A 26,571-nucleotide genomic window follows, 5' to 3' on the forward strand; every position below is an offset into this window, starting at 1 on the left:
CTTATTTAACCTTGTAATATTGCTAGGAAACAATAAAAACCCACAAAGACTCTCCTTATCAACCTCAGAGTGAAGAGAAAGTAAAGGGAAAAAGAGTGGAGAGTGTCACTTATAATTCAGATCCCATGCTAAATCAGTTAATGCAAACTCATTCTTTGGCGTGCTATTTTAGGTTATGCCGATTGAAGGACTCCCACTACTTTCACCTGAAGAGCTCATACAACACAGGTAAGGGAACGTTTGCTTTCATTCACGAACAGCATTGCAAACGGACTGGTCGCAAAATCCTCGGAGGCCGATTCAGCGTTGAAAATGCATGATTAGCAAAGTGAGTGATTTATGAATCTAATGCCAGATGCAACATGAGTAACAGACCTGCCAACTCACATGATGCCACCCTGTGTCACATGATACTGGCTCCCTTCACACAGTCACGCCAGAAGGGCAGAGAGGCATGGCGGGCGAGCTAAAAACCCCTGCACTAAGTGTGTTTCCAACTCGTTTTTGGAGGCTGTAGCAGCCAATGTCTTTAACTGGTGTGAAAACGCCCCAGGACATCGGTTTTTAGAGGAGGAGCAGATGTATGCAGGAGCAGGAGGCAGAAGTGCCTTTTAGGCAGTTCTCAGCATGAAGCCCCACCCCTCAAGTTCTGGTCATATTATTCTCTATTCTCTGGCAGGCTACAACTCTTTCATTGGATGCCGATTCACCAAAATGCCAGGGGTAGCGGAAGTGACATCATATACCCTTTGACCTTAATGTCACAGGAAGTGACATCATGTGACCTTAGAGCCTGCATCGTCCCAAAAAGTGATGTCACATAACTTTAATCCTGATGACATCATAATATTTAACATTACTGAAGTTACAAAACTGCATAATTAATATTATATATTCTTCTAGGGGAAAATAAAGGGTGGGTCTTTCTCTTCCCTGAGAAACATTTGAAAAAATGGGCTTTACTAGTACATTTTAATGCATAATTTTCACATAAATTTGAAAAACAAACTATAGGCTCTAAAAAACACACTCACTACATTTTCAAGTCCTTTCATGGTGTGCCAAGCTACTGAAATCTGACAGTCCCCATGAGTTAACCCAATTATGTTTTTAAAATGTCCTATGGGTACCCCCTTATGTCAAAAATTACCTTCACTGCTAGGACCAGTATTCATGGCGGCCCCTTTTCCCGAAGCATTACATACCATATGCCAGTGTCAGAATTTTCCTAGTACTGCTTGCTCCTCTTGCACTATGGAGGTCCCTTATGTCAAAGGTTATGTCTAATACATCAAGGACCACATTTTGTCATGGATGGGTCCGTGACTTTGCCACAGTTGTCTTCCCACATGCCAAGAATTTACCCCAATGTGTCATCACAAGAAATGTGCCACAGGTGACAACTATGCCAAGAATTTCTTCCAGGAGTCCAGCGCTGGCATTATTTCATGGGTGCTCCATGCTAAAATGTACATACAGAGTGCCAGCAGTAGCATTTTGCCGAGGGTATCCCATATGCAAGTATTGCCTCAAGTATTCCAGTGTCGACATTTTGTCAAGGGTGCTTTTATAAGCCAAGAAGCATTTCAGGTATAACAGCGGATCTGCAAGCATAACACATGCTCACTTACATTCACTTGTTCACACTCATTCTACCATTATTACTGACTTGCACTCATTAATTTTCACCTACTCGTGCACTCACTCTCACCCTGAATCACTCATTCGCACTCTCACTCCCTCTTACTCTGACTCATTTTGACACACACACACACGAACATACATGCTCATACATATACACACTCTCACAAAAACTCACTCCCACACACATGCACGCATTAAAACAATTTTATTTTTCTCATCTAAGATGCCAGTGAAGGTCCAGATCTTGCTGCTTCATTTTCTATTACACTAATAGTGAATAATAAACTATTATTCACTATTAATGTAAATAAAAATAAGTAGAAAACGAGTTTAGAGCCTGTTCTTGGCACTGATTTTGTCACCTCTGAGGCCAGGGGTTGCAAAGGCAGAGCTAGGAGTAGCAAGAGGCAAGCTAGGGGTCGCAACTAGTGTCCCCTAAGTGACGGTCTTGATTGCTTGGTTTCCCCTTGGGGCAATGTAGAGTCAGTAGTGCCAGTAGGGTCAGTATCGTCATTCTGGGTATCTTCATTAAATACTGATTTGGAAAAAAATATTGCAGTGTTCTTAACTCATTTTTGTTTACTTTCTTTTAGGGGCATTTCAATGTCGTCAACAGCACCAAAACTCACCTCAAATAATATGGAGGCACACTGTCGGCAATAGGCAACTTAGAACACAGTCTCACCGTCAGTTAAACTTCTGAATCATGCTCTGCTATCATACATGGAGGGAAGAAGTGCCAGAGTACTTTAGGAGTCCAACCACTCTCCATTGGCGGGCGCCTCTCCAGCCTCCTTGGTGCCTCAGCCTCCTTGGTGCCTCTCCTGCCTCAGGTGTCGGGAAGTTGCTCCTCAATTCGGTATTCTGGGAGACCTGACTCAGATTCCCCCTTTACTCAGGCCAGACATTATTGCAGCCTAGAGGGACCAGTAAGGTATCCCTCGATATTAGTGCACCTCTGTAATGGTGTCACCATCTTAAATCCACAGCAAACTGGAAAGGGAAGGTCAAATCCGTTGACGAAAATAAGGTGTTTCTTAGTCCTTAAGGCAACACTGTGGGAGGACTGCCATCTCTCCTAAAAATATTATCTCACACACACAGTTCTATAATACTTTCCAGCTGCCCTCTCTGGTACTGAGAAAAGATTTGTTCTGGAGCCACAGAAAATGGTGGCCTTTCCAGAGGTCAGCTAGCTCCGCTCGTGCCATCCACGTTTCAATTGTACCCCTATATATTAAGCATTGCTGGTGTATCAAGGCCACTACGAACACTGCCTGCATATGAAAAGCACAATGGCTGAACCATCTCTCTGGGGACCAAAGACAGCGAAAGCTGGGTAATCAAGGACAAGCATAAAACCTTCTCTTTCATAATCTCTGCAATGTGTCTCCTGCTGCCATCTGCTATTGTGTGTCCTTGCTGTTTGGGCAAGTACATGGAGGGGCCTTCCCACGTCCTTCACACCTATAGAGTGAGGGATCCTGTGTAATCAGTAAAGCAGGGGTATTGCAGTATATCGCAACCCGTGAATTCCTTCCACTCAAAATACGGGAGCCTGGGAAAAGGTTGCCAGGATAGGGACACCAGCATCTGTAATGTACACTTGTGATGCAAGAAGTGGGTAGGTCCAGGACACACCCAGCTTACTTGCATAACATATGTATTCCCAAGAGCAAGTGATAGCTGAAGAGAGGCTGGTAGAGCTTTGGACTCACCACATATTAGCTACAGGGGCCCAGAGTGAAGGGTATGATGTCTGACTGCAGAGAGAATCATTCCTAGGTCTGGACTGGTGGCCAAGAGGGGCATGACAACAAGTGACAAAACATACAGGTACAGAGGCAAGCAGTAGACCTCCTGTTACCCCCTCATCCCTAAGATAAGAGGTAGAGCTGGGAGCGGAGAGGGGGCACCAAGTCCTTCAGGATTAATTGCCACAGACAGTATGTTTCTCCTTGTAAAGGGGTAGTAAAAGTTTTAACAGGAGATGGAGCATGTGTGGTTACATGATGGGAATTAGTTGTACTAGTGCATTATCCGGTACTTGTCATTATGCTCTTCAATCTAACTCTAGCTTGTATGTTAGATCACAGCATATGAAGACTTAATATCTTAATTCTGCCACTCCATGGTGGAAACCCATTGGTGTCTGGCCTATGGGCTGGGTCCCACATGATGAGGTTGGCATATTTTGGTCCAGTGGTGTAACAAAACTTGAGTGGGCGCCTCTGCAAAGTACAGGGAGGGGCCCCCCAACCTCCAGACCCAGTCAGGAGCTCTCAGGCCAGGGGTCACTGCCCATGTACAGTCCCGGAGGGCACCCCCTGGAGCTCGGGGTTACCTGCACCGCAGGGTTTGTAGAGACTAATTGTACGCCACTGTTTTGGTCTCGGACTGTAGGCATGTTGACAGCACACAATGGAATGCTAACAGATTGAGTCGCCATGCATACCAGGGATTGGAAACATGTGTTATATGTGCCTCAAATCCAAGATGCTAATTCCTGTCAATCACAACTATCAGATCCAAAGTCAATATGGAGACCTGATAGAGAGAATATGCCACGGCACTGTCGGCACACACAAATCAGAATCTATAAAAGAAAAACCAGTAACACAAGCTACCTTGAAATGATCAAGGTGATCCTGCCGACGCATATGTTAGAAGATATTTCTGCTCTGTCTTGTTTTTAGCCTCTGCCTCATAGCAAGCAAGTTAGTGCTAAATGTTTGTTTTTATTCTTCTTCTCCGAAATTTTGAAAGACAATTGCTGTTTTTTTTACCCCTGCAAATCAAATCAATGGACCTACTGCTCTAACGTTTCTATTGGATTCCTTTACTTGGCAGCTTCACAACCCCACTGGCTCCTGGGTGTTCTATAGGAAGATGATTGGGAACTGTTCCTTGCACTCCTTATGTGCACGCACCCCTTCATCCTGTGTATCTGTCACTCCTGCTGCTGCCACTTTTGCCTGTACTATCCTGGTGGCATCTTCTATCTCCTTCTACTGTGAAGTAGTAACGTTCCCCAGAGCCAGCGGCAGCTGACTCGGTTATGTGTGGATTTCCACTTAACCTTAATTTACAACCTGTGCAGATACTGACAATGCCGCCCTGAAGTCTACCTGAGGGACACAAGAGGTCCTCAGTGATGTGGTGCGTTAGAGAAGGGTCTTTTAGCTCATCTACAATTCCCCAGCATGAAGTTACATGTTCTTCTTTCCACAATTCACTATACCAATTCGTTACATTCCCTAGAGTTTCATACAAGTATTAATAAATATATCATGCAATCCTCAGCAAAGACAAATAAAAGACTAAATAAAATTGCATTTAATAGAAGCCTCTTGTTTGTGTTTGTCTGACTTACCAAAGTTCTGGGAATTTAGAACTAACATTCGGGGAACTAACACTGCGGCAGGACAATGATTCTCTCCCGCCAAAAGTTGTAAATGCTGCTGTAGTTCCAAACACCATAGTAAGAAATGTCAGTGAATAAAACTAAACATGAGATATTTTAGGGGGCTAACATTTGTACAAATTGTGGTCCTTTACTTGTTCGACCGATATCCTCACACCTCACGGACAATAGATGTACATCCTCCTTTGAATTAAACATTACCGTCCCCCTCCCCACCGGTTAGAGCCATATAACATTTATGGAAAACAAAGCTAAACACTTACAGTTTTTAGGTCCTCTTTTGCTGTCCGCATTTCAACCAATGCTGGCTGTTTTCTTTTTTCCTGCATCGTTTGAATGTGTTGGTTAATCCTATGCTCTAAATCAATGTCTCTTGAAGTTCTGTAAAAAGATGGACAAACAGTAATTTTAATCCCTTCCATAAATCTGAATTAAAGAAGCCCTTAAACTGTACATCCACGAAAAGTCACTATATCCACTGCAAACTATGTAAACTGAAGGTAAAGGGACTCCAGGCAAAAAATTCGAGACTCCATCAAACCTCAATTTCACTCTGCTAATATTAATGTTTTACTGCAGGCATCTTCATCTAACAGTTTTATGAAAACATGTTGATTAGAAGCGATGGGTCTGGTGGATGCCACAACATCAGGCCATATACACCATTACAGGTATCACTACAATGCTAATCCAAGCAGGCTTTGGTTGGAGACTAAATTAGGTAGCTCTGTGAAACATACATTGGTCGATATGTGTAGATCAAGCGCTGACTGTAGATAAAACACTCCTCAAGTAAATACATCCTGCAGTTGTTTGCGACAGTGGCTATTGCCACGGCACGCACAACAAAGATATTTGCACTTAGGAGCCCAAGTTGGATGCTAAAAAAATTGCTCAAGCAAGGCAATGTTCTGGTTCACAGAATCTTCAGTGCCTTTATAAATGGGATTTGGTCAAAAAGAAATCCTGCCAGCAAGGAAAACATTTGCTTCTATCTGATGTTTTGGGGGCATTTCTGTAAATGTATCTCTGTAAATGTTTTTTTGAGGTCGTTTCCAATCCAAGCAGGAGTAAATGTGAATATGGCATGGCAATAAGGAGGTAACAAACCAACAGATCTTTTGCAGATTAGGATAAAAGCGGTCTCCCCAGAGAAAAATATTCTCTCCATGCAGAGGAAAAAAATATTCAGAGCAAAGGAACCATTGGATTACATCGTGGATGTATACTTCATACACCCAATACATTTTCGTATCTGTAAAGGGTTATGTCCATGAATACTCGTGGGAATCGTCCACTGTTGAAGAAATCGTAGATCTCTTTCTGAATTCCATAATATTTTGAAATATACTCCTCATGTAGGCATGGGCCAGTAGAACTAAATTTGTGACTCTTAGGACCTTTTTCAGAATCAAACCCTAAGACTCTTATTAAAAAAGCGTGCATAAGAACTACTGCAGAAAACCTCAGGCCTGGTACATACCTAATATGCACTATTCCAAGATTTTACCTAGAGAATAACTGCACAAATTGGAGTTTGCTTACCAATTTCAACAGGATTTCCCACTCTCAGGGCACTTCTCCAGACATATTCTGCCAGGTTTTCACTGGCAACATGTGTCCACAGAAAATCCTAAACATGCGATTTTTATCACACAACGTGCAATTCTGATTAAAACAGAATCTCTGCTTTCTGCCAAAATAGAAATTACAAGGAAAATAGCAGTGAGACTATGAGTCCTCAGTGCCTTCAGTGCAGTAATTATACTTACTAACATCCTGTAGGTACCAAATGGGCTAGTGATTAGATAGGCGTGCCCCTCTGTACAAGTAGAAAACTCAAGACATTTGAAATGATTCTTTGAGAAAAATTCTCAAATTGCTTCCCCGCTACTTACCTCAAATTCACTTGGAATATTCTGAAAACAGCAATTGCCCTTCAGCTGCAAAACCACACAGGCCATCACTTATTGCTTCAGATGTCTTAATCCAGGTTCAGCCTCCATCGAAGCAGTGGCATGTCTACATTCCAGATAGTAAGTGACTCCCTAAGCATTGCACATAAGTAGACTGTCTGCTTATTTCCATTGACCTTTCAGTAGCATTTGTCACTGTAGATCACCAGGTCCTCCTCTTCCGCCCATCCTCGCATATATGTACCTCCTCACAATCACAGACTAATTCAGTTCCAGTTTTTTTACAGACACCAATTTATAGATATATATCTTCACATAACCTTCCATTTTTACAAACCAGTAGTATATCCCCAAGTACTATATCTCTACTCCCTTTTTATTTCCAATCTCTACATCAAACTCCATCAAACACCTAGTTGTTTGCTCAGCATAAAGAAATCAGCAGATGACTCAACTCTACAACAAGGTGTCATGCTGTAATGCCAACTAGCTGCTTGATTATGTTTCAACATACAGACGCACATGTTCTATCTGAAGTAAAACCCTGATCAAAGCTTAGTTTGGCTTCACTTAGAGTAGCATGTTTGACTTCTGTGATCAAACATCACCCTCTCAGGTTGCCCTCCACAGCTCCACGCTATTTGTTTTACCAACTGTAGCAAATCTGTTGTCTTCTATGAGGACTTCAACCAACCGATCAATGACACATGAGCTGGACATCATGAAAAGGCTGGTTCCAGCTGAGCATCCCAGGTAAAAATCAACCCTGGTCCCCTGGCATAAATTCTGTTTCAACAACAATACAGCAATGCCCATCAAATATGTCTATTCAACGCCACACTGCAACCTTCGTAAATTGACCTGTGCAGAGACGAACGCCTATTTACTGTCAGGAACAATACAATTACATCTCCCATAACCTAACTCTAGTGTCTCCTAGTTACAGTCTGTATAACATTTAAAACCTACTTAATTATCATCAAGGCCATCTACACCGATAAGCCAGGCTACTTTGAATAAAAACATAATTCCAACAGTTTTTCCTTGATGTACTTCTTAATGCGTCTCTTTCTTCTTTCTGACAATCTCCTTCTCTGTCCATGGTCTCGAATGCTCTGATGTGACTAAATGTGTGAGAGAGGCATTGTATAGGAAAGTCAGTCATGAAATATATAGGTAGGTGTAAGAACGTGGATTATTGTTTGGGTAGTACTGTCGCCCACCTCAAGGAATAATTACACTAACTTAGCAGGGTGAACCCCAAAGCCACTTAACTAACCTGAGCTCCACCCTCCGACATCAATGGCACAGAGCAGATAGGCATTATAAATTTAAAAAAACAAAAAACAATACAAATCCCAAACCGAATTAGAATGGGGTAAAATGTAAAACAAAATGACATCAAACAACTAAAATCTAATAAGGGGAACCAGAGATATGAATTTTCACATTTTTAAGTAACAATAACACCAAAAATCACTAAGCGCCAATGATTGTCTATAGAAGAGGTAGACCGGGACCTAAGTGCGATTACAGGCCAACCACGATGGAGTCTGGGTTGGTTACACCAATCAGATTTATTCATGTCAAAGTTTTTACCTATTGTTTTTTGTGGAACTCAAAATCCTGCAGTGGAGGCAAGCCCAAAGCTGTATTGTGGAAGGTGCTAGGAACATACAGGCAAATTAAATACATCAGACAGGAATGAGCCAACATCTCTGAAGAAGGAACACAGGCCCTTTACTAATGTTCACCAAGAGTAACAGAGCATAAACATTTAAGTCCAGCAAAAAGAGGTGGTGGGACCATGCAGAAATGGTGGAGTTTCTACAATGGGCAACTCATTCATGAAAGTTTGGGAGTGATCAGGTGCCTCGAGCGCAGTTTCCTAGCATATTCCATAAATGGATTTTTAAATGGCCCTCAGTGCCACCCATAGCTCATCATGCAACATATTTGCTCAGGAGCTGACGATTCAATGAAATGCTTTACTTGCTCTTTTCTTCCCAGACACCTATCAAAGCACCATATGCACTCTGCAATAAAGACTTGAGACAAATACAAAAGAGTGCAAGGAGGTTGGGACACATGAGCAGGTAGCGTGAATGAGCCCAGGGACCTCGCACGGCGAGAGGATCTTGAGGCAAATTGGCAGACTGCGAAAAACTCGAGGCACATAATGTGAGTAGCTTCAGGCACATGGGTAGACAGAGTGAGAAACTTGAGACATTGACATAAGGTAACAAGAGCATACATTTTTTCAGTTTTAGGCTCTTGAGGCATATGGTCAGATATTGTGAGAAATATGAGGCATAGACAGAGACAATGATAGTATCTTGAGGAACGGATAAACATTATGAGGTGCATGTGGACAGTGCGATATACTGATGAGCTAGAGGCACAGAGAGCTTGAGGTATGTGGACAATGTGAAAACCAGTGGTACTTCATATGGGGAGCTTCAGCACGCAGATAGTGAGCAATGCAAAAATTGAACATGCTTCGTTCAATTGCCTTCAATGCCTCAGAACACTGGAAAATGCAGAGTGAAATACGTAAGATAAAAGAAGGAGCAACAGGGCAAAAGTGTAAGAACGTGTGAATGAGGACAGAAACAAAAACAAATTGACCGTGTACTTCACTGATCTATAGGATCACATATCTTTTGGAACAGACCTGTTAAAAACTGCTTGTTAAAAACCATGAGCAAGCTAGCAGGGTCATAGGAGACTTGATTGAGATATCCATCGGGACATCAGTCACATTATATGACTTCTGTACAGTGCACCGCTTCCCGATTAAGGGCCTTTTGGCACTCTTGGGTGTTTGGACATGCAGATGGTTGTTTACTGCACATGGGATATCCTTATGCAGAGGAGCTCTTTAGGGGATTTAGGTCTTGCAAATGTTCATCAAACCAATGTCTTTGTGTCAAGTAGATCATGTGTGGGGTGGACTGTGTGTATTTGTCAGCCCGGAAACACCAAAAGGATATGACACTCAGGAGAGGGAAGCAGCCTTTAAGGGGCACGGCTGTGAGTAGTGTAGCAGGTGTATTTGTACCTGGGTTCATTAGTATTAGAGACCAACACCGCCCAACTTATAGCTCACTAGTACTCCTCAAACAGCAGGAAAGGTGGGCCTGTTTTCCTTTTTTATAGTAGGGCACATAGCACCCTTTCTATACCACTGCCTGATTCGGAGTCTCTTTCCATCCATCCAGTTGCACAGGAATGAGGGCTAGACTTAGTTGTGAGGTAAAAATATCAAATTAATGAGTCTAAGAAGGTGAGAAGACTGGAACAGGTATGGCGAAAAGGTGAAGTCTTAGATCCCTGAGGAAAAAGAATATTTACAAAGTGCTGATGGCACTGGCACCTGCCCTTTTATTATGTTCTTCCCAAAAATGTTTTTTACATTTGTGCAGGATGATAGTATTGTTCTATGACTTATGCATATAAATACTACTATATTGAGCATAGGTGAATGCCATTTTATGTACATCATCGCATATGTACCACAGCCCTGGGAATGCAGTTCCAGGGTCTGCTGCATGGACAGACGCCATCTTGTCTTACATACACGCACTTCAAAAACTTGCTGTACTGCATATCATTCTATGTCAGGACCCAAAGGCGAGGATTATGCCATCACTTCATTCAATTTATTCACAGCAGCTGCATTTATAAAACAATATATCTACATTTCCCATCATACATGGGGAAATAAGCAAAAAAACAACAGCTACATAACAGTCCAAACAGAGATCAGCATGACCCTTTTCAGCCTCTGTCCGCCTGAACCTGTCCTCTTTCTTTGCTGCTGCAGCCGATATAAGTCAGGGACTTCAGTTCCCTCTGCTTTTCTTTCACGCATGGTGCAATGTACTGACATGTTCATTGTTCCTTGCTTTTGAGATGGATATATATCTTTGTTCGCAGTGGCCGCAGGAACTCTCGGTCACTCCTTGGCAGCCGCTTCTCACATAATTATCGGCTCAGCGGAGTTGATGGCAGGCTCTTTCGCAAGGAGGCGTTTGACGAGTGAACGTGCCCAACGTTGTGTCCTTCTAAAAATGGACAATTTAGCTGCAGTCCGCTACATCAACCATTTGGGAGGCACGCACCCCAGAGCACTGTCGGACCTTGTAAAGAGCTTCTAGTAGTATTGCCTCGACCATCATGTGTCAGTGATGGCGGAACACCTTGTGGCAAATTGGCAGTCTTATCATCTCAAGGATCCAAGCTTGTGGAAACCGCTGCCAGATGTGTTTCAGGCCGTATCAGGCTGGTGGGGCCCTTACTCGATCGACCTTTACGCGTCCCGCTAGACCATCAACTCACACAGTACTTCAGTTGGAGACCGGATCCTAACGCAATAGCTACCGATGTCTTTCTCCAAAACTGGCCCAGGGAGACAGGCTATGCCTTCCCTCCATTCACAATGATAATGAGAATCACAGCGCAGACACGATGACAGAGGGCAGATCTGGTGGCAGTGACCCCGATTTGGGAGTCGCAAGTCTGGTTTTCATTTCTTCTGGAACTTTATTGGGATTTTCCAATCCGGCTATCCCACAAACAATTTCTCCTCAAGGATCCCTTGGGGAACCATCACCTGTTGGTGACCAAAGGATCCCTCCTGCTTATGGCATGGAGGATTACAAGTCACATTGGCAAGTCCCAGGGCTTTCGCGCAATGCTGCGGACCTTCTCTCCCGGGCCTTGGCAGAGATATGGTTAAACAATTCTGTTCAGCTTGGTCTGAATGGTTGGGTTGGTGTCAGTAAAGGGGTTTGGATCCCATGGGGATGGATGTTGTCCACATCTTGAACTTCCCGGGCTTCTGTTGGCTTAAAGGTAGGTCAACACCTTTAGATCCATGATTTCTGTGGGACATACAAATGTTGGAGGCTGTCCATTTGGCAAGCACCCTCTGGTCCACAAGCTTCTCAGGGGCATCTGATTGTCTCTTCCTCCGGAAGTGAGATATTCTGTGCTTTGGGACATCAACAAAGTGTTATTTCTTCCTCTCCTGACCTTGGAACAGGTATCTTTCAATGTAGCAGTTGTCTGCGAAATTGGTTACATTGCCGTGTTTGATCTCCTGCAACCAGGCCTCAGATGTTTGGGATTTAGACATTACCGGCTGCACATTTACTCCTGAAGAGGTTTCCTTCTATGTGTCCTGGAGGACAAAGTGCAATTCTGGACTTATCTCATACTCAGCCTTCCCAGATTCTCACAAGCTGTGTGTTGTTTGCTGCATGAAACAGTAAGAGTCAATGACCGAAGAACTTCGGCCCCACTAAGAACAACAGTTACTAATTGCCCTTTTTAAGCCTCAAAAGGCTGTCTCCTTTACCACGACTGTGCGTTGGGTACGCTAAGCCATGCAAGAGGCAGGTATCTACACAAAGGGGCTTGGAGCTCATTCTACCAGAGGGGTTATAGCATCAAAAGCGTTCGCCCTAGGGGCTCACTTGGAGGATATTCTGAATACTGCAGACTGATATTCAGATTCAACCTTTAAGAGGTTTTACTTAAACCTAGTTCTCTCCATTGCGACCCTGGTGGTAGACCAGCTTTAAACTGGCATAATCCTCACCTCCGGGTTCTGACATGAAATGAAAAATTTACTAGCAATCGTAAAGGAATGTTTAAATTCTATTAAGGACATGAAGATGAGCATTAACCCATCAGTTTGCTCCGTAATATTCGCCCACCCACTTTTATTGGAATTTCTGTTCTGGGTGTAAGTAATAAAAAAATTTACCATTCAGATATTGTGATTGTTTCCTCTAAACTGAAATGCATTGCAACGGTTGGTTCATTCATATGCTCTGTGTTAATATGGCCTGAGGTCGTGGTTTGAATTCTCGTTCTATGGAGTCTAGAAGGATCGGAGACTTCCAAACAGGAATGAGGTGCTCTATCGTCGGCCTTGATTGCAGAAAGAAAGAGGATGGGTTCAGGTGGACAGAGGCTGAAAAGGGCCAGTCTGAGCCCTGATTGGACTGTTATGTTGCGGTTGTTTTTCTGCTTATTTCCCCCAACTTCAGAGCAGCCACCAACGCCCACCACCAACTTATCAGAGAAACGAGGAAAAAAGCAATAAAAGACAGAATCTCCACCCATGCTCACAACACCAAAGAACTCTTCAACATCATTAAGGAGTCCGCCCAACCCACCAGCGAGTCTACTGACATCCCTCCCTCACAAGACCTCTGCATCAAACTCAGCACCTTTTTCCACCACAAAATCAAGAGCATCTACGACAACTACGACGATGACAACCAACACACTGAACCCTCACCAACCACCCCCGACACCCGGAAACCAGCGATTGACAACTGGACATCCCTCACCACCGAAGACACACTGAAGACAATGAATTCAGTCCACTCAGGGGCCCCCACGGACCCCTGCCTCCACCACATCTTCAACAGAGCCACCGACAACATCGTACCCATGCTTCACCACACCATCCACCGCTCCCTGGCGACCGCCTCGTTCCCCGACGACTGCAAACACGCCGAGGTCAACCCCCTCCTGAAGAAACCCTCGGCGGACCCCACCGACCTCAAAAACTACAGATCCATCTACCTGCTCCCATTCTCAGCGAAAGTCATCGAGAAAGCCATCAACAGCCAACTCGCCACATTCATCGAAGAGCATCAGATCCTTGACTCCTCCCAATCCGGCTTCAGAAAAAACCACAGTACGGAAACCGCCCTCCTCGCCGCCACAGACGAAATCGGCACCCTACTGGACAAAGGAGAAACAGTAGCCCTCATCCTCCTCGACGCAGGAATCCAGGACAAGGCCCTCAACTGAATCCGCACCTTCCTCTCCGGCAGAACGCAGCAGGTCAGACTCCCCCTTTCTACTCAGACCCTACACCGACCACCTGCGGAGTCTCCCAGGGCTCCTCCCTCAGCCTAACGCTCTTCAACGTCTACATGGCTCCACTCGCCCCATCGTCAGAACCTACGGACTCAACATTGTGTCATACGCAGAAGACACCCAACTCATCCTCTCCCTATCCAACGAACCCAACTCCGCCAGACACAACTTTTAAAAAGGCATGGCCAAATGGATGAAAAACAGCTGCCTACAACTAAACACCAACAAAACAGAAGTACTCATCATGGGCCCAAACCCTGATGCCTGGAGCGACACCTGGTGGCCCCCCGCCCTCGGAAACCCACCAAACCTCAAGGACCATGCACGCAACCTGGGAATCATCCTGGACTCCAAGGTCAAAATGGACCACCAGATCAACTCTGTCTCGTCTTCCTGCTTCCACACCCTCTGCCTCCTTCGTAAGACTTTCAAATGTATCCCCCTCGAACACAGAAAGACCGTCACTCACGCCCTAGTCACCAGCAGACTCGACTACAGCAACACACTCTGCGCCGGAATCAACAAAAACCTCACCCGCAAGCTACAGAACATCCAGAACACCGCCGAAAGACTGGTCCTCAACCTGCCAAAACACTGCCACATGTCTCAGCACCTGTGCACACTCCACTCGCTCCCCTTCGAGGCTAGAATCACCTTCAAGATACTCACCCACGCACACAAGGCACTCCTCAACACCGGACCAACATACCTGAGCACCTGATTCAATTCCAAGCACCCCAACGAACCCTCGATCAGCCCAGCTCTCCTACGCCTTGGTCCCCAGCACCAGAAAGACCAGATCAGGAGGCCACTCCTTCTCCTTCTTCGCGGCCAAAGCCTGGAACGCCCTTCCGCTCCACCTCAAACTGTCAACATTGCTCCCCATCTTTGCAAGAAACCTTAAAACCTGGCTCTTCGACAGACCCCCTTCTTGATGGACTGGAACCTGCACCCCCCTACCCCTAGCGCCTTGAGACCCTTATGGGTGAGTAGTCGCGCTTAACAAACGCCTGATTGATTGATTGATTTTATAAATACGGCTGCTGTGAATGAACTGAAGAAAGTGGTGGCATAATCCTTGCCTCCATGTCGTTCATAGAATGGAAACTTTCCTTTATGAGTGCTAGGAAATTTTTCATTATCCCTCATGCCAGTCTCAAGGTACCCCTTTCCAAGATTAAAGGGCCAGAGTGATTGCTCCATAATGCCAACTGAGAACTAGCGGGGACATACATAAAAAGGCACCCAACCTATCCATAGTTACAATCCAAAGTTAAGTACTCTGAGGTGCTTCTAGACATTGATGTCTGGTGTCAGAGCTTGCTTGGAAACTTTATAAAGCCTTTTGTTTCAGACTAGGTCTGTCTGAGGGAGCAGCTTTCAACCTAAGTTGTCAAATTAGCTCTGATTATGTTAAACAATACTGTTTTCTGCAAAAGAGGACTATTCAAATGACAATGCTGGAGACAATTATGTATGTAAACAACCTATTCTATGTGACCAGCTGAAGTGGCCTGGTGAACATTGTATGTGTGAACTGGTGAGGTGGATTGAATTTGACATCAAGACTTACGAGCTATAGTTTGCTCTCTGTAATATAATCCAAAATTCCAACTATGATATGAAGAACATATAGTAGTTCAAGTGTAAAAAATGTTTTAAGGCAGTAAGTACTTAGAAAAATAGATATGATGAATATGTATGGTTATTTCATACATTTGTACCAGTCAGGATTGCTTTGATGTTGTGTTTTGCTTCTGGATTCAGTGGATTTTGAGCTTGCACTTGTGATTCATTATGAAGAGTCCTTATCCTTCCTCATTTCATTTCTATACAACGCTAGGCCTTGTTTCAAAAACCATTCACATGCATATCTGTCTCTAAGATCCTCTGAAACAAGGGAGGAAAAGGCAAGTTTTACCTCTTCTATGCGAGGTTTGTCCTTTATAGCCAGGATATCATAGGCATCCAAAAAGTATGCCCAGATAACGACTTTTATTGTGCACAATATATTATTGTCTAGCTGTATTTCTGCATCGTAAGTTTTGTCAGAGGAATTTAAATGCCCATCCAGTGTTTATTGCTGATTCCACTCATCAGTAGGAGTCGTGACAGATGTTGGTTGAGAGTCTGGTGTCTGTTGTTAGTTATGCTACACTGTCTGGAGGTGCTACTGCCTCTGTCCCTTCCACAGATGTAATCACAGTTTCAGATGCATGTTTCTTCTGTTTTTTTAACCAGACACTTTCTTTTTTTGAATCCAAATCTTCCTCTTCCTTCTTTATACTATATTTGGCATTTCATACTTGCCCTTTTCAGCTTCTTCCTTTGGCTACTTGTCTTTTCCATAATAGTCTTTTTGGACACTCCTTCCATCCTTTCATGATAGTCTACTTTCCCTAGAGTCCTGCAAATAACAGCAAACAGTGTACTGCTAGAAATCAGACTTTTAACTTTTCTGAAGACCCTTCAAATTATTTCGGGACTCCTACTGCTGTGGAGATATAGACCATGTTTTCTATCTAGTCTTTTGCTTTTTCTTCGCATTGGATGCTATCCCTCTCAACATCCTCTCTATTGCTGCATTGGGCTTTGCAGCTTTACAGGACTAGTACATAACATATTTTAACTTACGGATGTATACGTTTCTGAAATAATTTTAGATAGTTTATGTTCACGCTCATAAAAGAACTGCATCAAGATGCTGGCATATAGGCAACAAAACGGCTTCCCCGGACGCTATTAAGAGCTATCAAAGAATCAGTATCAAAGTTACTCCTTAACTTATGCCCAAATGAACCACTGGAGGAGGTCCATGTTCATTGTTATTTGTTTCAGAACATATGGTAATACAGCTCAGGTTGTACCATACGTAATGGTACATATTCTGGGAAAAGTACTACCTGTATGGTGAAATCATCTACAGGTGGTTTCCATTTCCAGGGAAAGAAGTAGTCATTATTTAATGCTTATGTTGAGTTGTTTTATGAGGATTAGTTTTGCAAGCACTCCAAAAAAGGTGTTAGACCTTGATTAGTGGGCATTTTGCTCATAACTGCACCAATAGTCTGTGGACTAATTATTTGCATAGGCGGTTCCCCGTGTGCGACTACTGTCCTCCCTACTATATGTAATACATACTAAGTCATCTATACACAGTCCCTAACTTAAGTTGTGGTTGGCATATTTGACCCACAATCATATTCTGTATATGGGTGTAAAACCCGCTAATACCAGGCAGGTTGGTCCTGGGAGGTTAAAGGACTCTTTCCAATGGCCTCTACTCCATGTGCTAATCCTCAAATAAAACATGATGCATGTTCTTGGTAGGTAATAAGGATTTGCTGATGATCATAAGTATAGACTATGCAGGAAATGGTGCTGGCTTTATTGTGCCAATGCCCAGTGGCAAACTCAACTGGTTAAAATTCCACCAATGAGCAAAGTATTTTAAAAGGATCAGCTGGTCGCTTCCCTGAGTTTAACACAGATTCAGATTAGGATTACAATAAAAGATCAATCAACCAACAGCAACTCCTTTTAATAATTAAGCTGATTAACAAACCCTTTTGTACAATGGGGAACTTCTATCTAAACTTAAGGGGGAAAACCAATATTATAATGAAGGCCGGCGCATCAGCAATAGGTGGCAAGTACTTGGGTGTGGCCCCTGAGGATACTCCGATAAGTGGCTTTACGTTGGGTCCTTGAAACATTTAAAAGGTTTCCTTGTAAACACAGCCCAGTGGCTCCTTCTTTCCAGCTTTAGCTGAAGGATCAGAGAGGCTGTGACCCACATATCTCCAAACATTGACCTGGAGATAATGCATATCAGGCAAACAGTCACTAGAGACTGTCAGGAATATATTTTTATTTCTAGTGGGTTGTTGGTAGTCTTTTCTAGGAAAAAAAAAACACATACATGTATTAGCAAATATTGGCAGACAAACTGGTACATAAAATCACACACACACACATATACAAGCATTTGCAATGCAATAGATCTCGCATTTACGCGAGTTTAAGCTATTGGCATTGTACATGACAATGCCTTTTATTTATGTTTTTAAAACGAAAACAAGAATAAAAGGCATTGCTATTTGCAATGCCAATAGCTCAAAATTGCGTAAATGTGAGACCTATTGCATTACAAATGTTTGTTTAAATATGTGCTATATTGAGTAAGCGCGTGTGCCAATGGTGGCAATTCAAAGAGCAAAATAACTGATGATTTATTGTGAACACAAACGATTAATTGTTAAAAACAAACCAAATGAAATGTTTATACACATTCAGAAGGGTAGTGCCACTACACTATACTTTGCCGCCAGGTTAATAGGATTTTTAATAAGGAGCGGCTCAGTGAGTCCAGAGAGGGTGAGCTAATACACAGTTCACCGTTAAAAATATAACAAAGTCAAACATGACTACAAATGAGACAAAAAAATGGGCAGAGCGCCACCGGCGCATGGCACTTGTTCTTTTGCTTACTGCCGTTTAGGTCCCATTGTAGATGTCCGTCCACAACCAGGTTCTAGGATGCTGGCGACAGCTACGATGCCTTCATTGTATAAATAACAAGTATTTGCAATGCAATCGGTCTCGCATTTGTGAAAGTTAGAGATATTGGTGTTGTAAATTACAATGTTTTTTACTTTTGTTTTTTTGTTTGCAGTTGAGTTGAGTGATCATATTTGCATAGTGCCATTGCAATTCATATGACCTTGGGGCGCTAGAGAACCAGAAAATGGGAAATAGGTTACGAGGGAGGGAAGGTGGAAAATAAAGACACCAATAGAAAATGGAACTAAAACATAGGAAAGTAGTTGCTGTAATGGTTCGGGGAAAATGCACGACAGGAGAGAGCGTGATACCAGAGCAGGATATGTGCGTGAGAGACAGAGAGTAGAGAGTGAGGAGTTGATTTGTAGCAGTCAGCATTCATACATCAGCTAAAAGCCCTGAATTTATGGGTACATGATTAATAGTGTGGGACTGTGTCATGAAAATTTCAGAGGTACCCAAAAGGGCAGGAGTGTTGTTATGAACTATACTCCACGTTTTAGTTAAGAGAAATTACTTTTTTTTAACAAGAGTTTAAGATAAAACTTCTCAAACGTGCTAGATTGAAAACATCATCTGTGTTTTAACTCATACAATATGATTCAGAAAAACCAAGACCATTGTTAATTAGATGCACCCTAATAAAAATGAAAGCCATTCCCGGATCTTAGGCATGATACTGTATGAAAAGATAAGAAACTGCACCAGATTTTCGAACAAATCCTGTGCTGGTGGGTATCCTTAAAATGGTAATATTGACAAGTGAACAGGATTTGACACAGCCTATTGCAAAGTTACTGCGGAACTGATGCTTGCCTTGTAAAGAGCTAAATAATCCATTCCAAAATGGCCACAACTCTGGCCTGTTATTGTTGTGCATGCTCCCGGAGTCTTGCATGTCCTCTCTAGATTGCGCTTCGGACTTGCTTGCAACTATTTGCTGTTTCTATGAATACAGGTCGAGCAGCCCAAGAGACTGAGCAAACCACATTTCCGCCGTGACCGGTTGCCCCTGCCCTTCCCCTTATAAAACGTGGACGGGGAGTGACCACGTGAGGAGGAGGAAAGAGGGAGGGATCAGTAGTTGGATGTGTGGTAACGGCCAGAGCGTCTGACCCTGAAGCTGGGGAACCAGGTTCGAGTCTCGGTGTCTGCCTTGACTGAAAATTGAATGTGTCCATCTGTAATGCAACTGGTGGTCATGTAAAGCACTCTGATACCTTTGTGTTGAGTTTGTGCTATATAACACTGCAAAAACATAAAATAAAAAAGCAGTGATGTGGGAGGGGTGAGTAAGAGGAAGGGGGTGGCTGGGTGGGGGCTGCACTTGGAGATTAAGTAGAGGCAAAGCTGAAACACCGAAGACAGGTGCAAAAAACAAAACAAAATAAATCCAGTGTTGGGTGAGGGGGGTGGGAGGTCGGCACGGGGACATTAAGCGGAGGCGAAGCTTAATAAACACCGAAGAAGGGGCAAACAACATGGTAAAGGAAGCCAATGCTGCAAGCATTTCACAAAGACCGTTCACAAAGTAAACAGAACAGTTAACAGGAACAGAGGCATTCCAACAAAAAAAAAAAGAGTGCTCTCCAAGTTTCCTTAATAACCTGAAGAGTAAGAGCGCATTTAACAGGGGCAGTCCTCAAGGGAGGATACAAAAGTTCAAAAGGACTACCAGCCTATTCACCAATCAAAAGCCAACATTTACAAAGGATAGTAAGAGGAGCCAATTGAAAAGATGGGCAGTGCTTAAAGCCCATATTCTAGGAACAGCATGTCTCAAAGAGACATCGCATGCGCTGCCTAGGTGGGTCCTAAAAAGGCGCTGGATGATGCATGAAGCGAAGCGTCTAAGAGGGGCTCATGGGAAATGTACTCCGCTCATTTGCAGAAGCTGTGAAACTGCGCATAACTCACGGAGCGTCATGCTTTAGAAGTTGTAGGCAAAAGCAGCTGACGATAGAAGTTGGGCAGTGTGCAAAGGATGGTGTATAGCTATGGATGGAATGTACTTAAAGACTCTGCATTGTGGCAATAGAAGACGAGTCTGGAAATTACAGTATCGGAAGTCCTGTGTTTATGTTCAACATTGCAATAGTGTATAATAATATGTAATGAGGACTGAACAGAGAATACAACCACCAAAACAATCGCTAAAACATTGCATGTGTAGCAGAGCGAGGTGTGAGGTGCCTCCATAACTTAAAAAATGCTTCAGAACCAGAATGGAAAAATATATACATAGAATTACATGTGTAAAAGAGCCTGGATTGTAAAAGTGCTACCAGTGTTCATGTCCCAGAAGCATCACAGTGGCAACCATTTTAGGTATGGTTGCACTAGAAATAGAACCGCCATACCCAAGATTGCACTGCTGAGTATGACAAAGCCATCCTGGTGGGAGGTTCCAGCTCTGCAGCGCTTGTCCCAACTGGAGATGTTCTTTTGATGGATTAAGAGATGATTTGTGAGCTACAGGAAAGACAACATTCTGCAGCCTGGGAGGTGAGTCAAGTAACACAAAGGAGCCGATTCCGGCCGCAAAACGAACCGACCGACACGGACCCGGACCGAATACCGACCGACACGGACCAGTGCCGTACGACCCGTGCAGTACGATGTAACGCGAGTGAATTACAACCGACACGTACGGAATACAAGCCGTACGACCGAGCCGGAGGGAAAATAGTGATCCGGCCGGAAAACCGACACGATTTTCACCGACCGACACAAACCCATAATCAACCCGACCGACCCATACCCGCGATGTACGATTAGCGCAGTACGATGCAATGCGTGTAAAACCAGACCGACTTGCACGGAGACCAAGCTGCGCGACCGACACGCACAGACAACCCGGCACACAAGCAATAGAGACCGCTGCGAACGACGCCTACCAAACACAGAAGACAGGCAGCGTGAACGAGGCGGAGAAGCCCGCACGAGACAACAGCAGCGTCTGTTTCCGTCACATGAACATCTCCTACATGCCTACAAAACACAAAGGAAAAAACACAAAAAAGGACCAAACAAGCAATGACTAAGCCAATAAATACCCAACACAAAATAATTGGACAAAGACACACCCACAACTACAACTATATAATGGACTACACTCACTACCATCATCCCTTGCAAACAAGAGACACAGCCAGCAGCAAACACCAGTACACAGCAACCACAGACACACTCACAACTCACCCATCACACAACTCACACACCATCACCACCTCATACAAAAGCACACATACACACAGCAAAACCAACACCAAACCAACATCACTTGCACCCTCACACACACATCCCTCACCACCACCACCCATCACCACGCCCCCAAAGAAGAATCCAAAGTTCACAGATAGTGAGTTAGAAGTGCTGGTAGACGAGATCATTAGAGTAGAGCCACATTTGTTTGGTACATTGGTTCAAAGGACCCCCATCTCACAGAAAACCAAGATGTGGGCGAGGATTGTGGACAAGGTGAACGCACAAGCACCAATGGTGGTATGACGTGCGCAGGAGGGTCAAGAAACTCATCGAGAAAGATCACGCCTTGAGTCAGCGCACCGGCGGTGGCCCTCCTGCCAAACCAGTCTACTTCAGGACCTGGGAGGAGAAGGTGCGGGACATCCTACCACCAGAGAGCGTCCATGGCCTAACAGACATCCCAGAGCCTGGTGAGTACACAAACAACATACCCGAGATTGTGTGGCAAGGGGACAGTGACCATGCACCGCAAGGAAAGCTACAGTAACCAATAGATAATCAACCCAAGATGTGTATGCCAGTCACACAAACACAATACCTGCCATCTCATAGTGACTGGGGACTGTGTCATGACATGCACCAACCTACAAACAAATAGAGTAAGCCACTGGCACTAAGCCAAATACATCCAGCAAGACAGTTTGCCACCACAAACACACCACCTCACAGTGCAGCTGACTGTCAGGAAGGAATAGTGGGGATGCAGGTGAAGTGAGTGTAGCCAAAAGCATGATGGGGCCTGTAGTCACAGATAATGCTCCCCTTCCTGATTGGCCCATCAAGACCTCTCTGAAACATGCCCACATCACAGGGAGTGGAAAATGACTGACAAGATGGCTGACACTGGGTCCTGCTGTGGGGAGCACAAGGCCCTGCTAGGGCATGTGCGCAAATCAGAAGCAGGAAGCCACTGACTGACATCCTGAAAGACAACTTGCACGCCCTCCAATGGAAGCACGTGTCATGATGGGAAGGAGGACTGACAGCCCTGACCATATTAATCAGCATGGGGAGACACCCCCCCAACACCAACTCCACACAACTCACCGGGTACAATGCTTTGACACACACCTCATTGAACTATCAGCAAAAGATCCCCCGTAGTGGCTGCTGCTGTGTGAAGCACAGGGACTCACTTGGGACTTGTAGCCAAACAAATACCAGGATTTCACTGTTAGCCATCTTGCCATTGCTGTCACACCCCCTCACAGGGAAGCAGAGTCAAGAGGGAGGAAGCATGGGCATGCTGGGAAGGGTGGTGTAGCCAAGAGTATGATGGGACTCGCAGTCACAGACAACCTACACCCACCCACATGGCCCAGCAAGATCAACCTGAACCATACTCGCCTCACAGGGAGTGGGAAGGGACCGACAAGAGGTCTGACACTGGGCTCTGTTGTGGGGAGCACAAGGCCATGCTGGGACTGCTAGCCAAACAGACACCAGGATTCCACAGTCAGCCATCTTGCCATTGCTGTCACAACCCCCTCACAGGGAAGCAGAGTCCAGAGGGAGGAAGCATGGGCATGCTGGGAAGGGGGGTGTAGCCAAGAGTATGATGGGACTCGCAGTCACAGACAACCTACACCCACCCACATGGCCCAGCAAGATCAACCTGAAACATACTCGCCTCACAGGGAGTGGGAAGGGACCGACAAGATGTCTGACACTGCGCTCTGTTGTGGGGAGTACAAGGCCATGCTGGGACTGCTAGCCAAACAAACACCAGGATTCCACAGTCAGCCATCTTGCCATTGCTGTCACACCTCCTCACAGGGAAGCAGAGTCAAGAGGGAGGAAGCATGGGCATGCTGGGAAGGGGGGTGTAGCCAAGAGTATGATGGGACTCGCAGTCACAGACAACCTACACCCACTGACATGGCCCAGCAAGATCAACCTGAAACATACTCGCCTCACAGGGAGTGGGAAGGGACCGACAAGATGTCTGACACTGGGCTCTGTTGTGGGGAGCACAAGGCCATGCTGGGACTGCTAGCCAAACAAACACCAGGATTCCACAGTCAGCCATCGTGCCATTGCTGTCACACCCCCTCACAGGAAAGCAGAGTCAAGAAGAAGGAAGCATGGGCATGCTGGGAAGGGGGGTGTAGCCAAGAGTATGATGGGACTCGCAGTCACAGACAACCTACACCCACCCACATGGCCCAGCAAGATCAACCTGAAACATACTCCCCTCACAGGGAGTGGGAAGGGTCTGACACTGGGCTCTGTTATGGGAAGCACAAGGCCATGCTGGCAAATGGCCAACAACAAGATCAAACTCTGTCCGTGACAAGCTGGGAAAAAGCAGTGTACAGGCAGGCATCTGTTATAAAAGTAGAAAATGTCATGTTTGTGAACCAACGATGCATGTAGAAACATAAATCACATTGTGTGTCTCTTCCAAACACAGGTCGTGCTGGGCACCCACTGACAAATGACGAGGATACCCAGTCCCATACTCTGTTGGACACAGATCTCTGGTCTGACTCTCTCACTGTCCTCTTCGGATGACGACGACCAACTTGGCCCCTCCGATGTGAGCCATCATGCAGCACCAGCAGCAGCAACATCTGCCCCCCCTGTACCCACGCCTCCACCATCTGGACACCGACAGGGTACCCCCGCCAAAACAGACAGACCAAGGACAATCAACACCCACAGCACAGGGACACAGGACCCCCCGGAAGCTACAGCCAACACCACCAGCAACACAACCCAAGGGGTCCCAGGGTCACCTGTGCGTACCGCCGCTGGTCCTGCCCATGTGGAGAGGGGTGCTGGGAGGGGTGGGAGGCACAGGGCACGCCTTGCAGAGGGGTCTGGACTGCATGATGACCCCCAACTGGCACGCATCATAGATGCGTACCAGGATAGCACCGGAGGATTTGGCCAGGTAGTGGGGATCCTCAAGGACATAAAACAGGAGCAGGTCGCCCACCATGCCCGCATGGAGGCAAAGTGGGATGCCCTTACTGCGGTGCATCGGGACATACTACAATGCCTCCGCCAGATCAACACCAACCTGTCCCCACCCCCCTGTGTGCCCACAACATCTGTCGCAACACAATCTGCCAGCGCCACAGGGAGGTAGGAGGACTCTGGCGGAGAGTCCCCTGCACCGCAGAGGCCTGCACATGAGGATCTCCCCCCACCCGGAAGAAGAGGGGTCGTCCGAAGAAGCACATGTGAGAAGCAGATGTCCCAGCACATCCCCCAGGGCCTCTAAACCTGTTCTGGACAATGTTCTTTGTGCGCAACCCGTTCACCTTGTCCAATCGCACACAACTCGCCCACATGACATGGAGGGTTCATGTTGGGCCAATGTATCAGATGACTGTGGACTTTACTCTGGACATTTCATCTACCAGCACGTCCAACTCAAATGTGAACTTTGGATTCCCAAACAACTGTACAGCACCCAACATCCTGTGCACCTCACTCACACATGTTTGTAAATAAACTCACCAGTACACCATACTTGCCTCTGTTATGATTCAAACTTGTCATGTTCAGGGCGAAGTTGATCTGCTACACAACACAGTGCATGCCAAATACTGCAACAATGTGACCAACGTAAGGTCAGTCATGGGGATGTGACATGTGAGGGAGACACACCACTATGGCAACACAAAACATACTCACCATGGCCATGTGACTCATCACACACAATGATGTTGACCTGAAACACATTGGCATTCACAGACACAACACCAAGCACAGTCAGTGGTAACAAGTCCACAGGTGAGGTAAGCAGATATCACTCAGATGTGGGAAGACAGACAACGCACATAAAGCGTAGCACAGGTTCATTACACACCAGCAACACGTTTATTCCACAATAGTTGCACGGTAATTCTACGTAACAGTGGACACACGCTCACAATGTTTTGGAGAATGGAAGTCCAGGGATGTGTGGTACATCAGTTGATGGGAATTCTCAACTTCCACACTGGTGTTGGCTTCTGGGTGTTGGGGGTCAGTGTTGACCACACAACAGGCAAAGGACCCTAGGAAGGACAGACAAGATACAGTCAAAAGCACAGACGAACAGGAGAGAAATGCAATACACATGCACAAAACATGTTGCAAAACACCTACACAAACACTAGTTAGCAGTACTACCCTATTGTGAGTACACACCACCTGACTGGACACGTCACAGCACGCATCCAGTCAAGTGGCACACAGACACACTCAGACAGTAACAGAGCTGGCTCAACACATTCCTGGCTACCTCCATACATTCACATAACAACCCTGGAAACTCACTTTCAGATGAAGAAGTTGTTGATGAGCTGGGAGCGGACGTCACCATCATCTTCATCATCACTGGCATCTTGGTCCAGGCCGGGATCCTCCACAGGTGCCGGACGTTGGTCGTCGTCATCCTCATCCAGGATGAGAGGCACCTCCTTCTGCACCACCATGTTGTGGAGCATGCAGCAGACCAGTATTATTTTGCACACCTTTGCAGGCTCATATGGGAGGGCCCCTCTTGTCTTGTCCAGGCAGCGAAAGCGGGTTTTCAGGAGGCCGAATGTCCACTCAATCACCCTCCTGCTCCGACCATGTGCCTCATTGTAGCGCAGCTCGGCTGGTGTCACAGGGTTCCTGAGGGGTGTCAGCAACCACGGCATGTTGGGGTATCCGGAGTCACCTACACACACAAAAATGAACAAGTAGATGAGTTTGGTAGGAGTGTGGAATACAACAATGACAAACAAACACAATGAGAAACAGTCAGTACACACCGACAAGCCAAGCACGCTGAGCTGGCATCTGTGACATCAGCGTTGCAATGTGACTACTCCTCATTATGTAGGCATCATGCACCGAACCAGGGAACCGTGC

The 26,571-nt window shown here is 45.3% G+C and overlaps 1 protein-coding gene across 2 annotated transcripts in view; it reads right to left on the reverse strand.

Moving 5' to 3' along the window:
* The window catches only part of LRRC27 (leucine rich repeat containing 27), a 440,921-nt gene that overhangs the window by 41,957 nt on the left and 372,393 nt on the right, over nucleotides 1-26,571 (reverse strand). For both annotated transcript variants that reach the window (XM_085606197.1, XM_085606198.1), the window contains one exon: nucleotides 5,332-5,449. In XM_085606197.1, coding sequence (XP_085462323.1) covers nucleotides 5,332-5,449 — 118 coding nt within the window. The remainder of the gene's footprint in view (nucleotides 1-5,331; nucleotides 5,450-26,571) is intronic.

Source organism: Triturus cristatus, chromosome 1_2 (genome assembly GCF_964204655.1).
Source record: "Triturus cristatus chromosome 1_2, aTriCri1.1, whole genome shotgun sequence".
NCBI classification, from domain to species: Eukaryota; Metazoa; Chordata; class Amphibia; order Caudata; family Salamandridae; genus Triturus; species Triturus cristatus.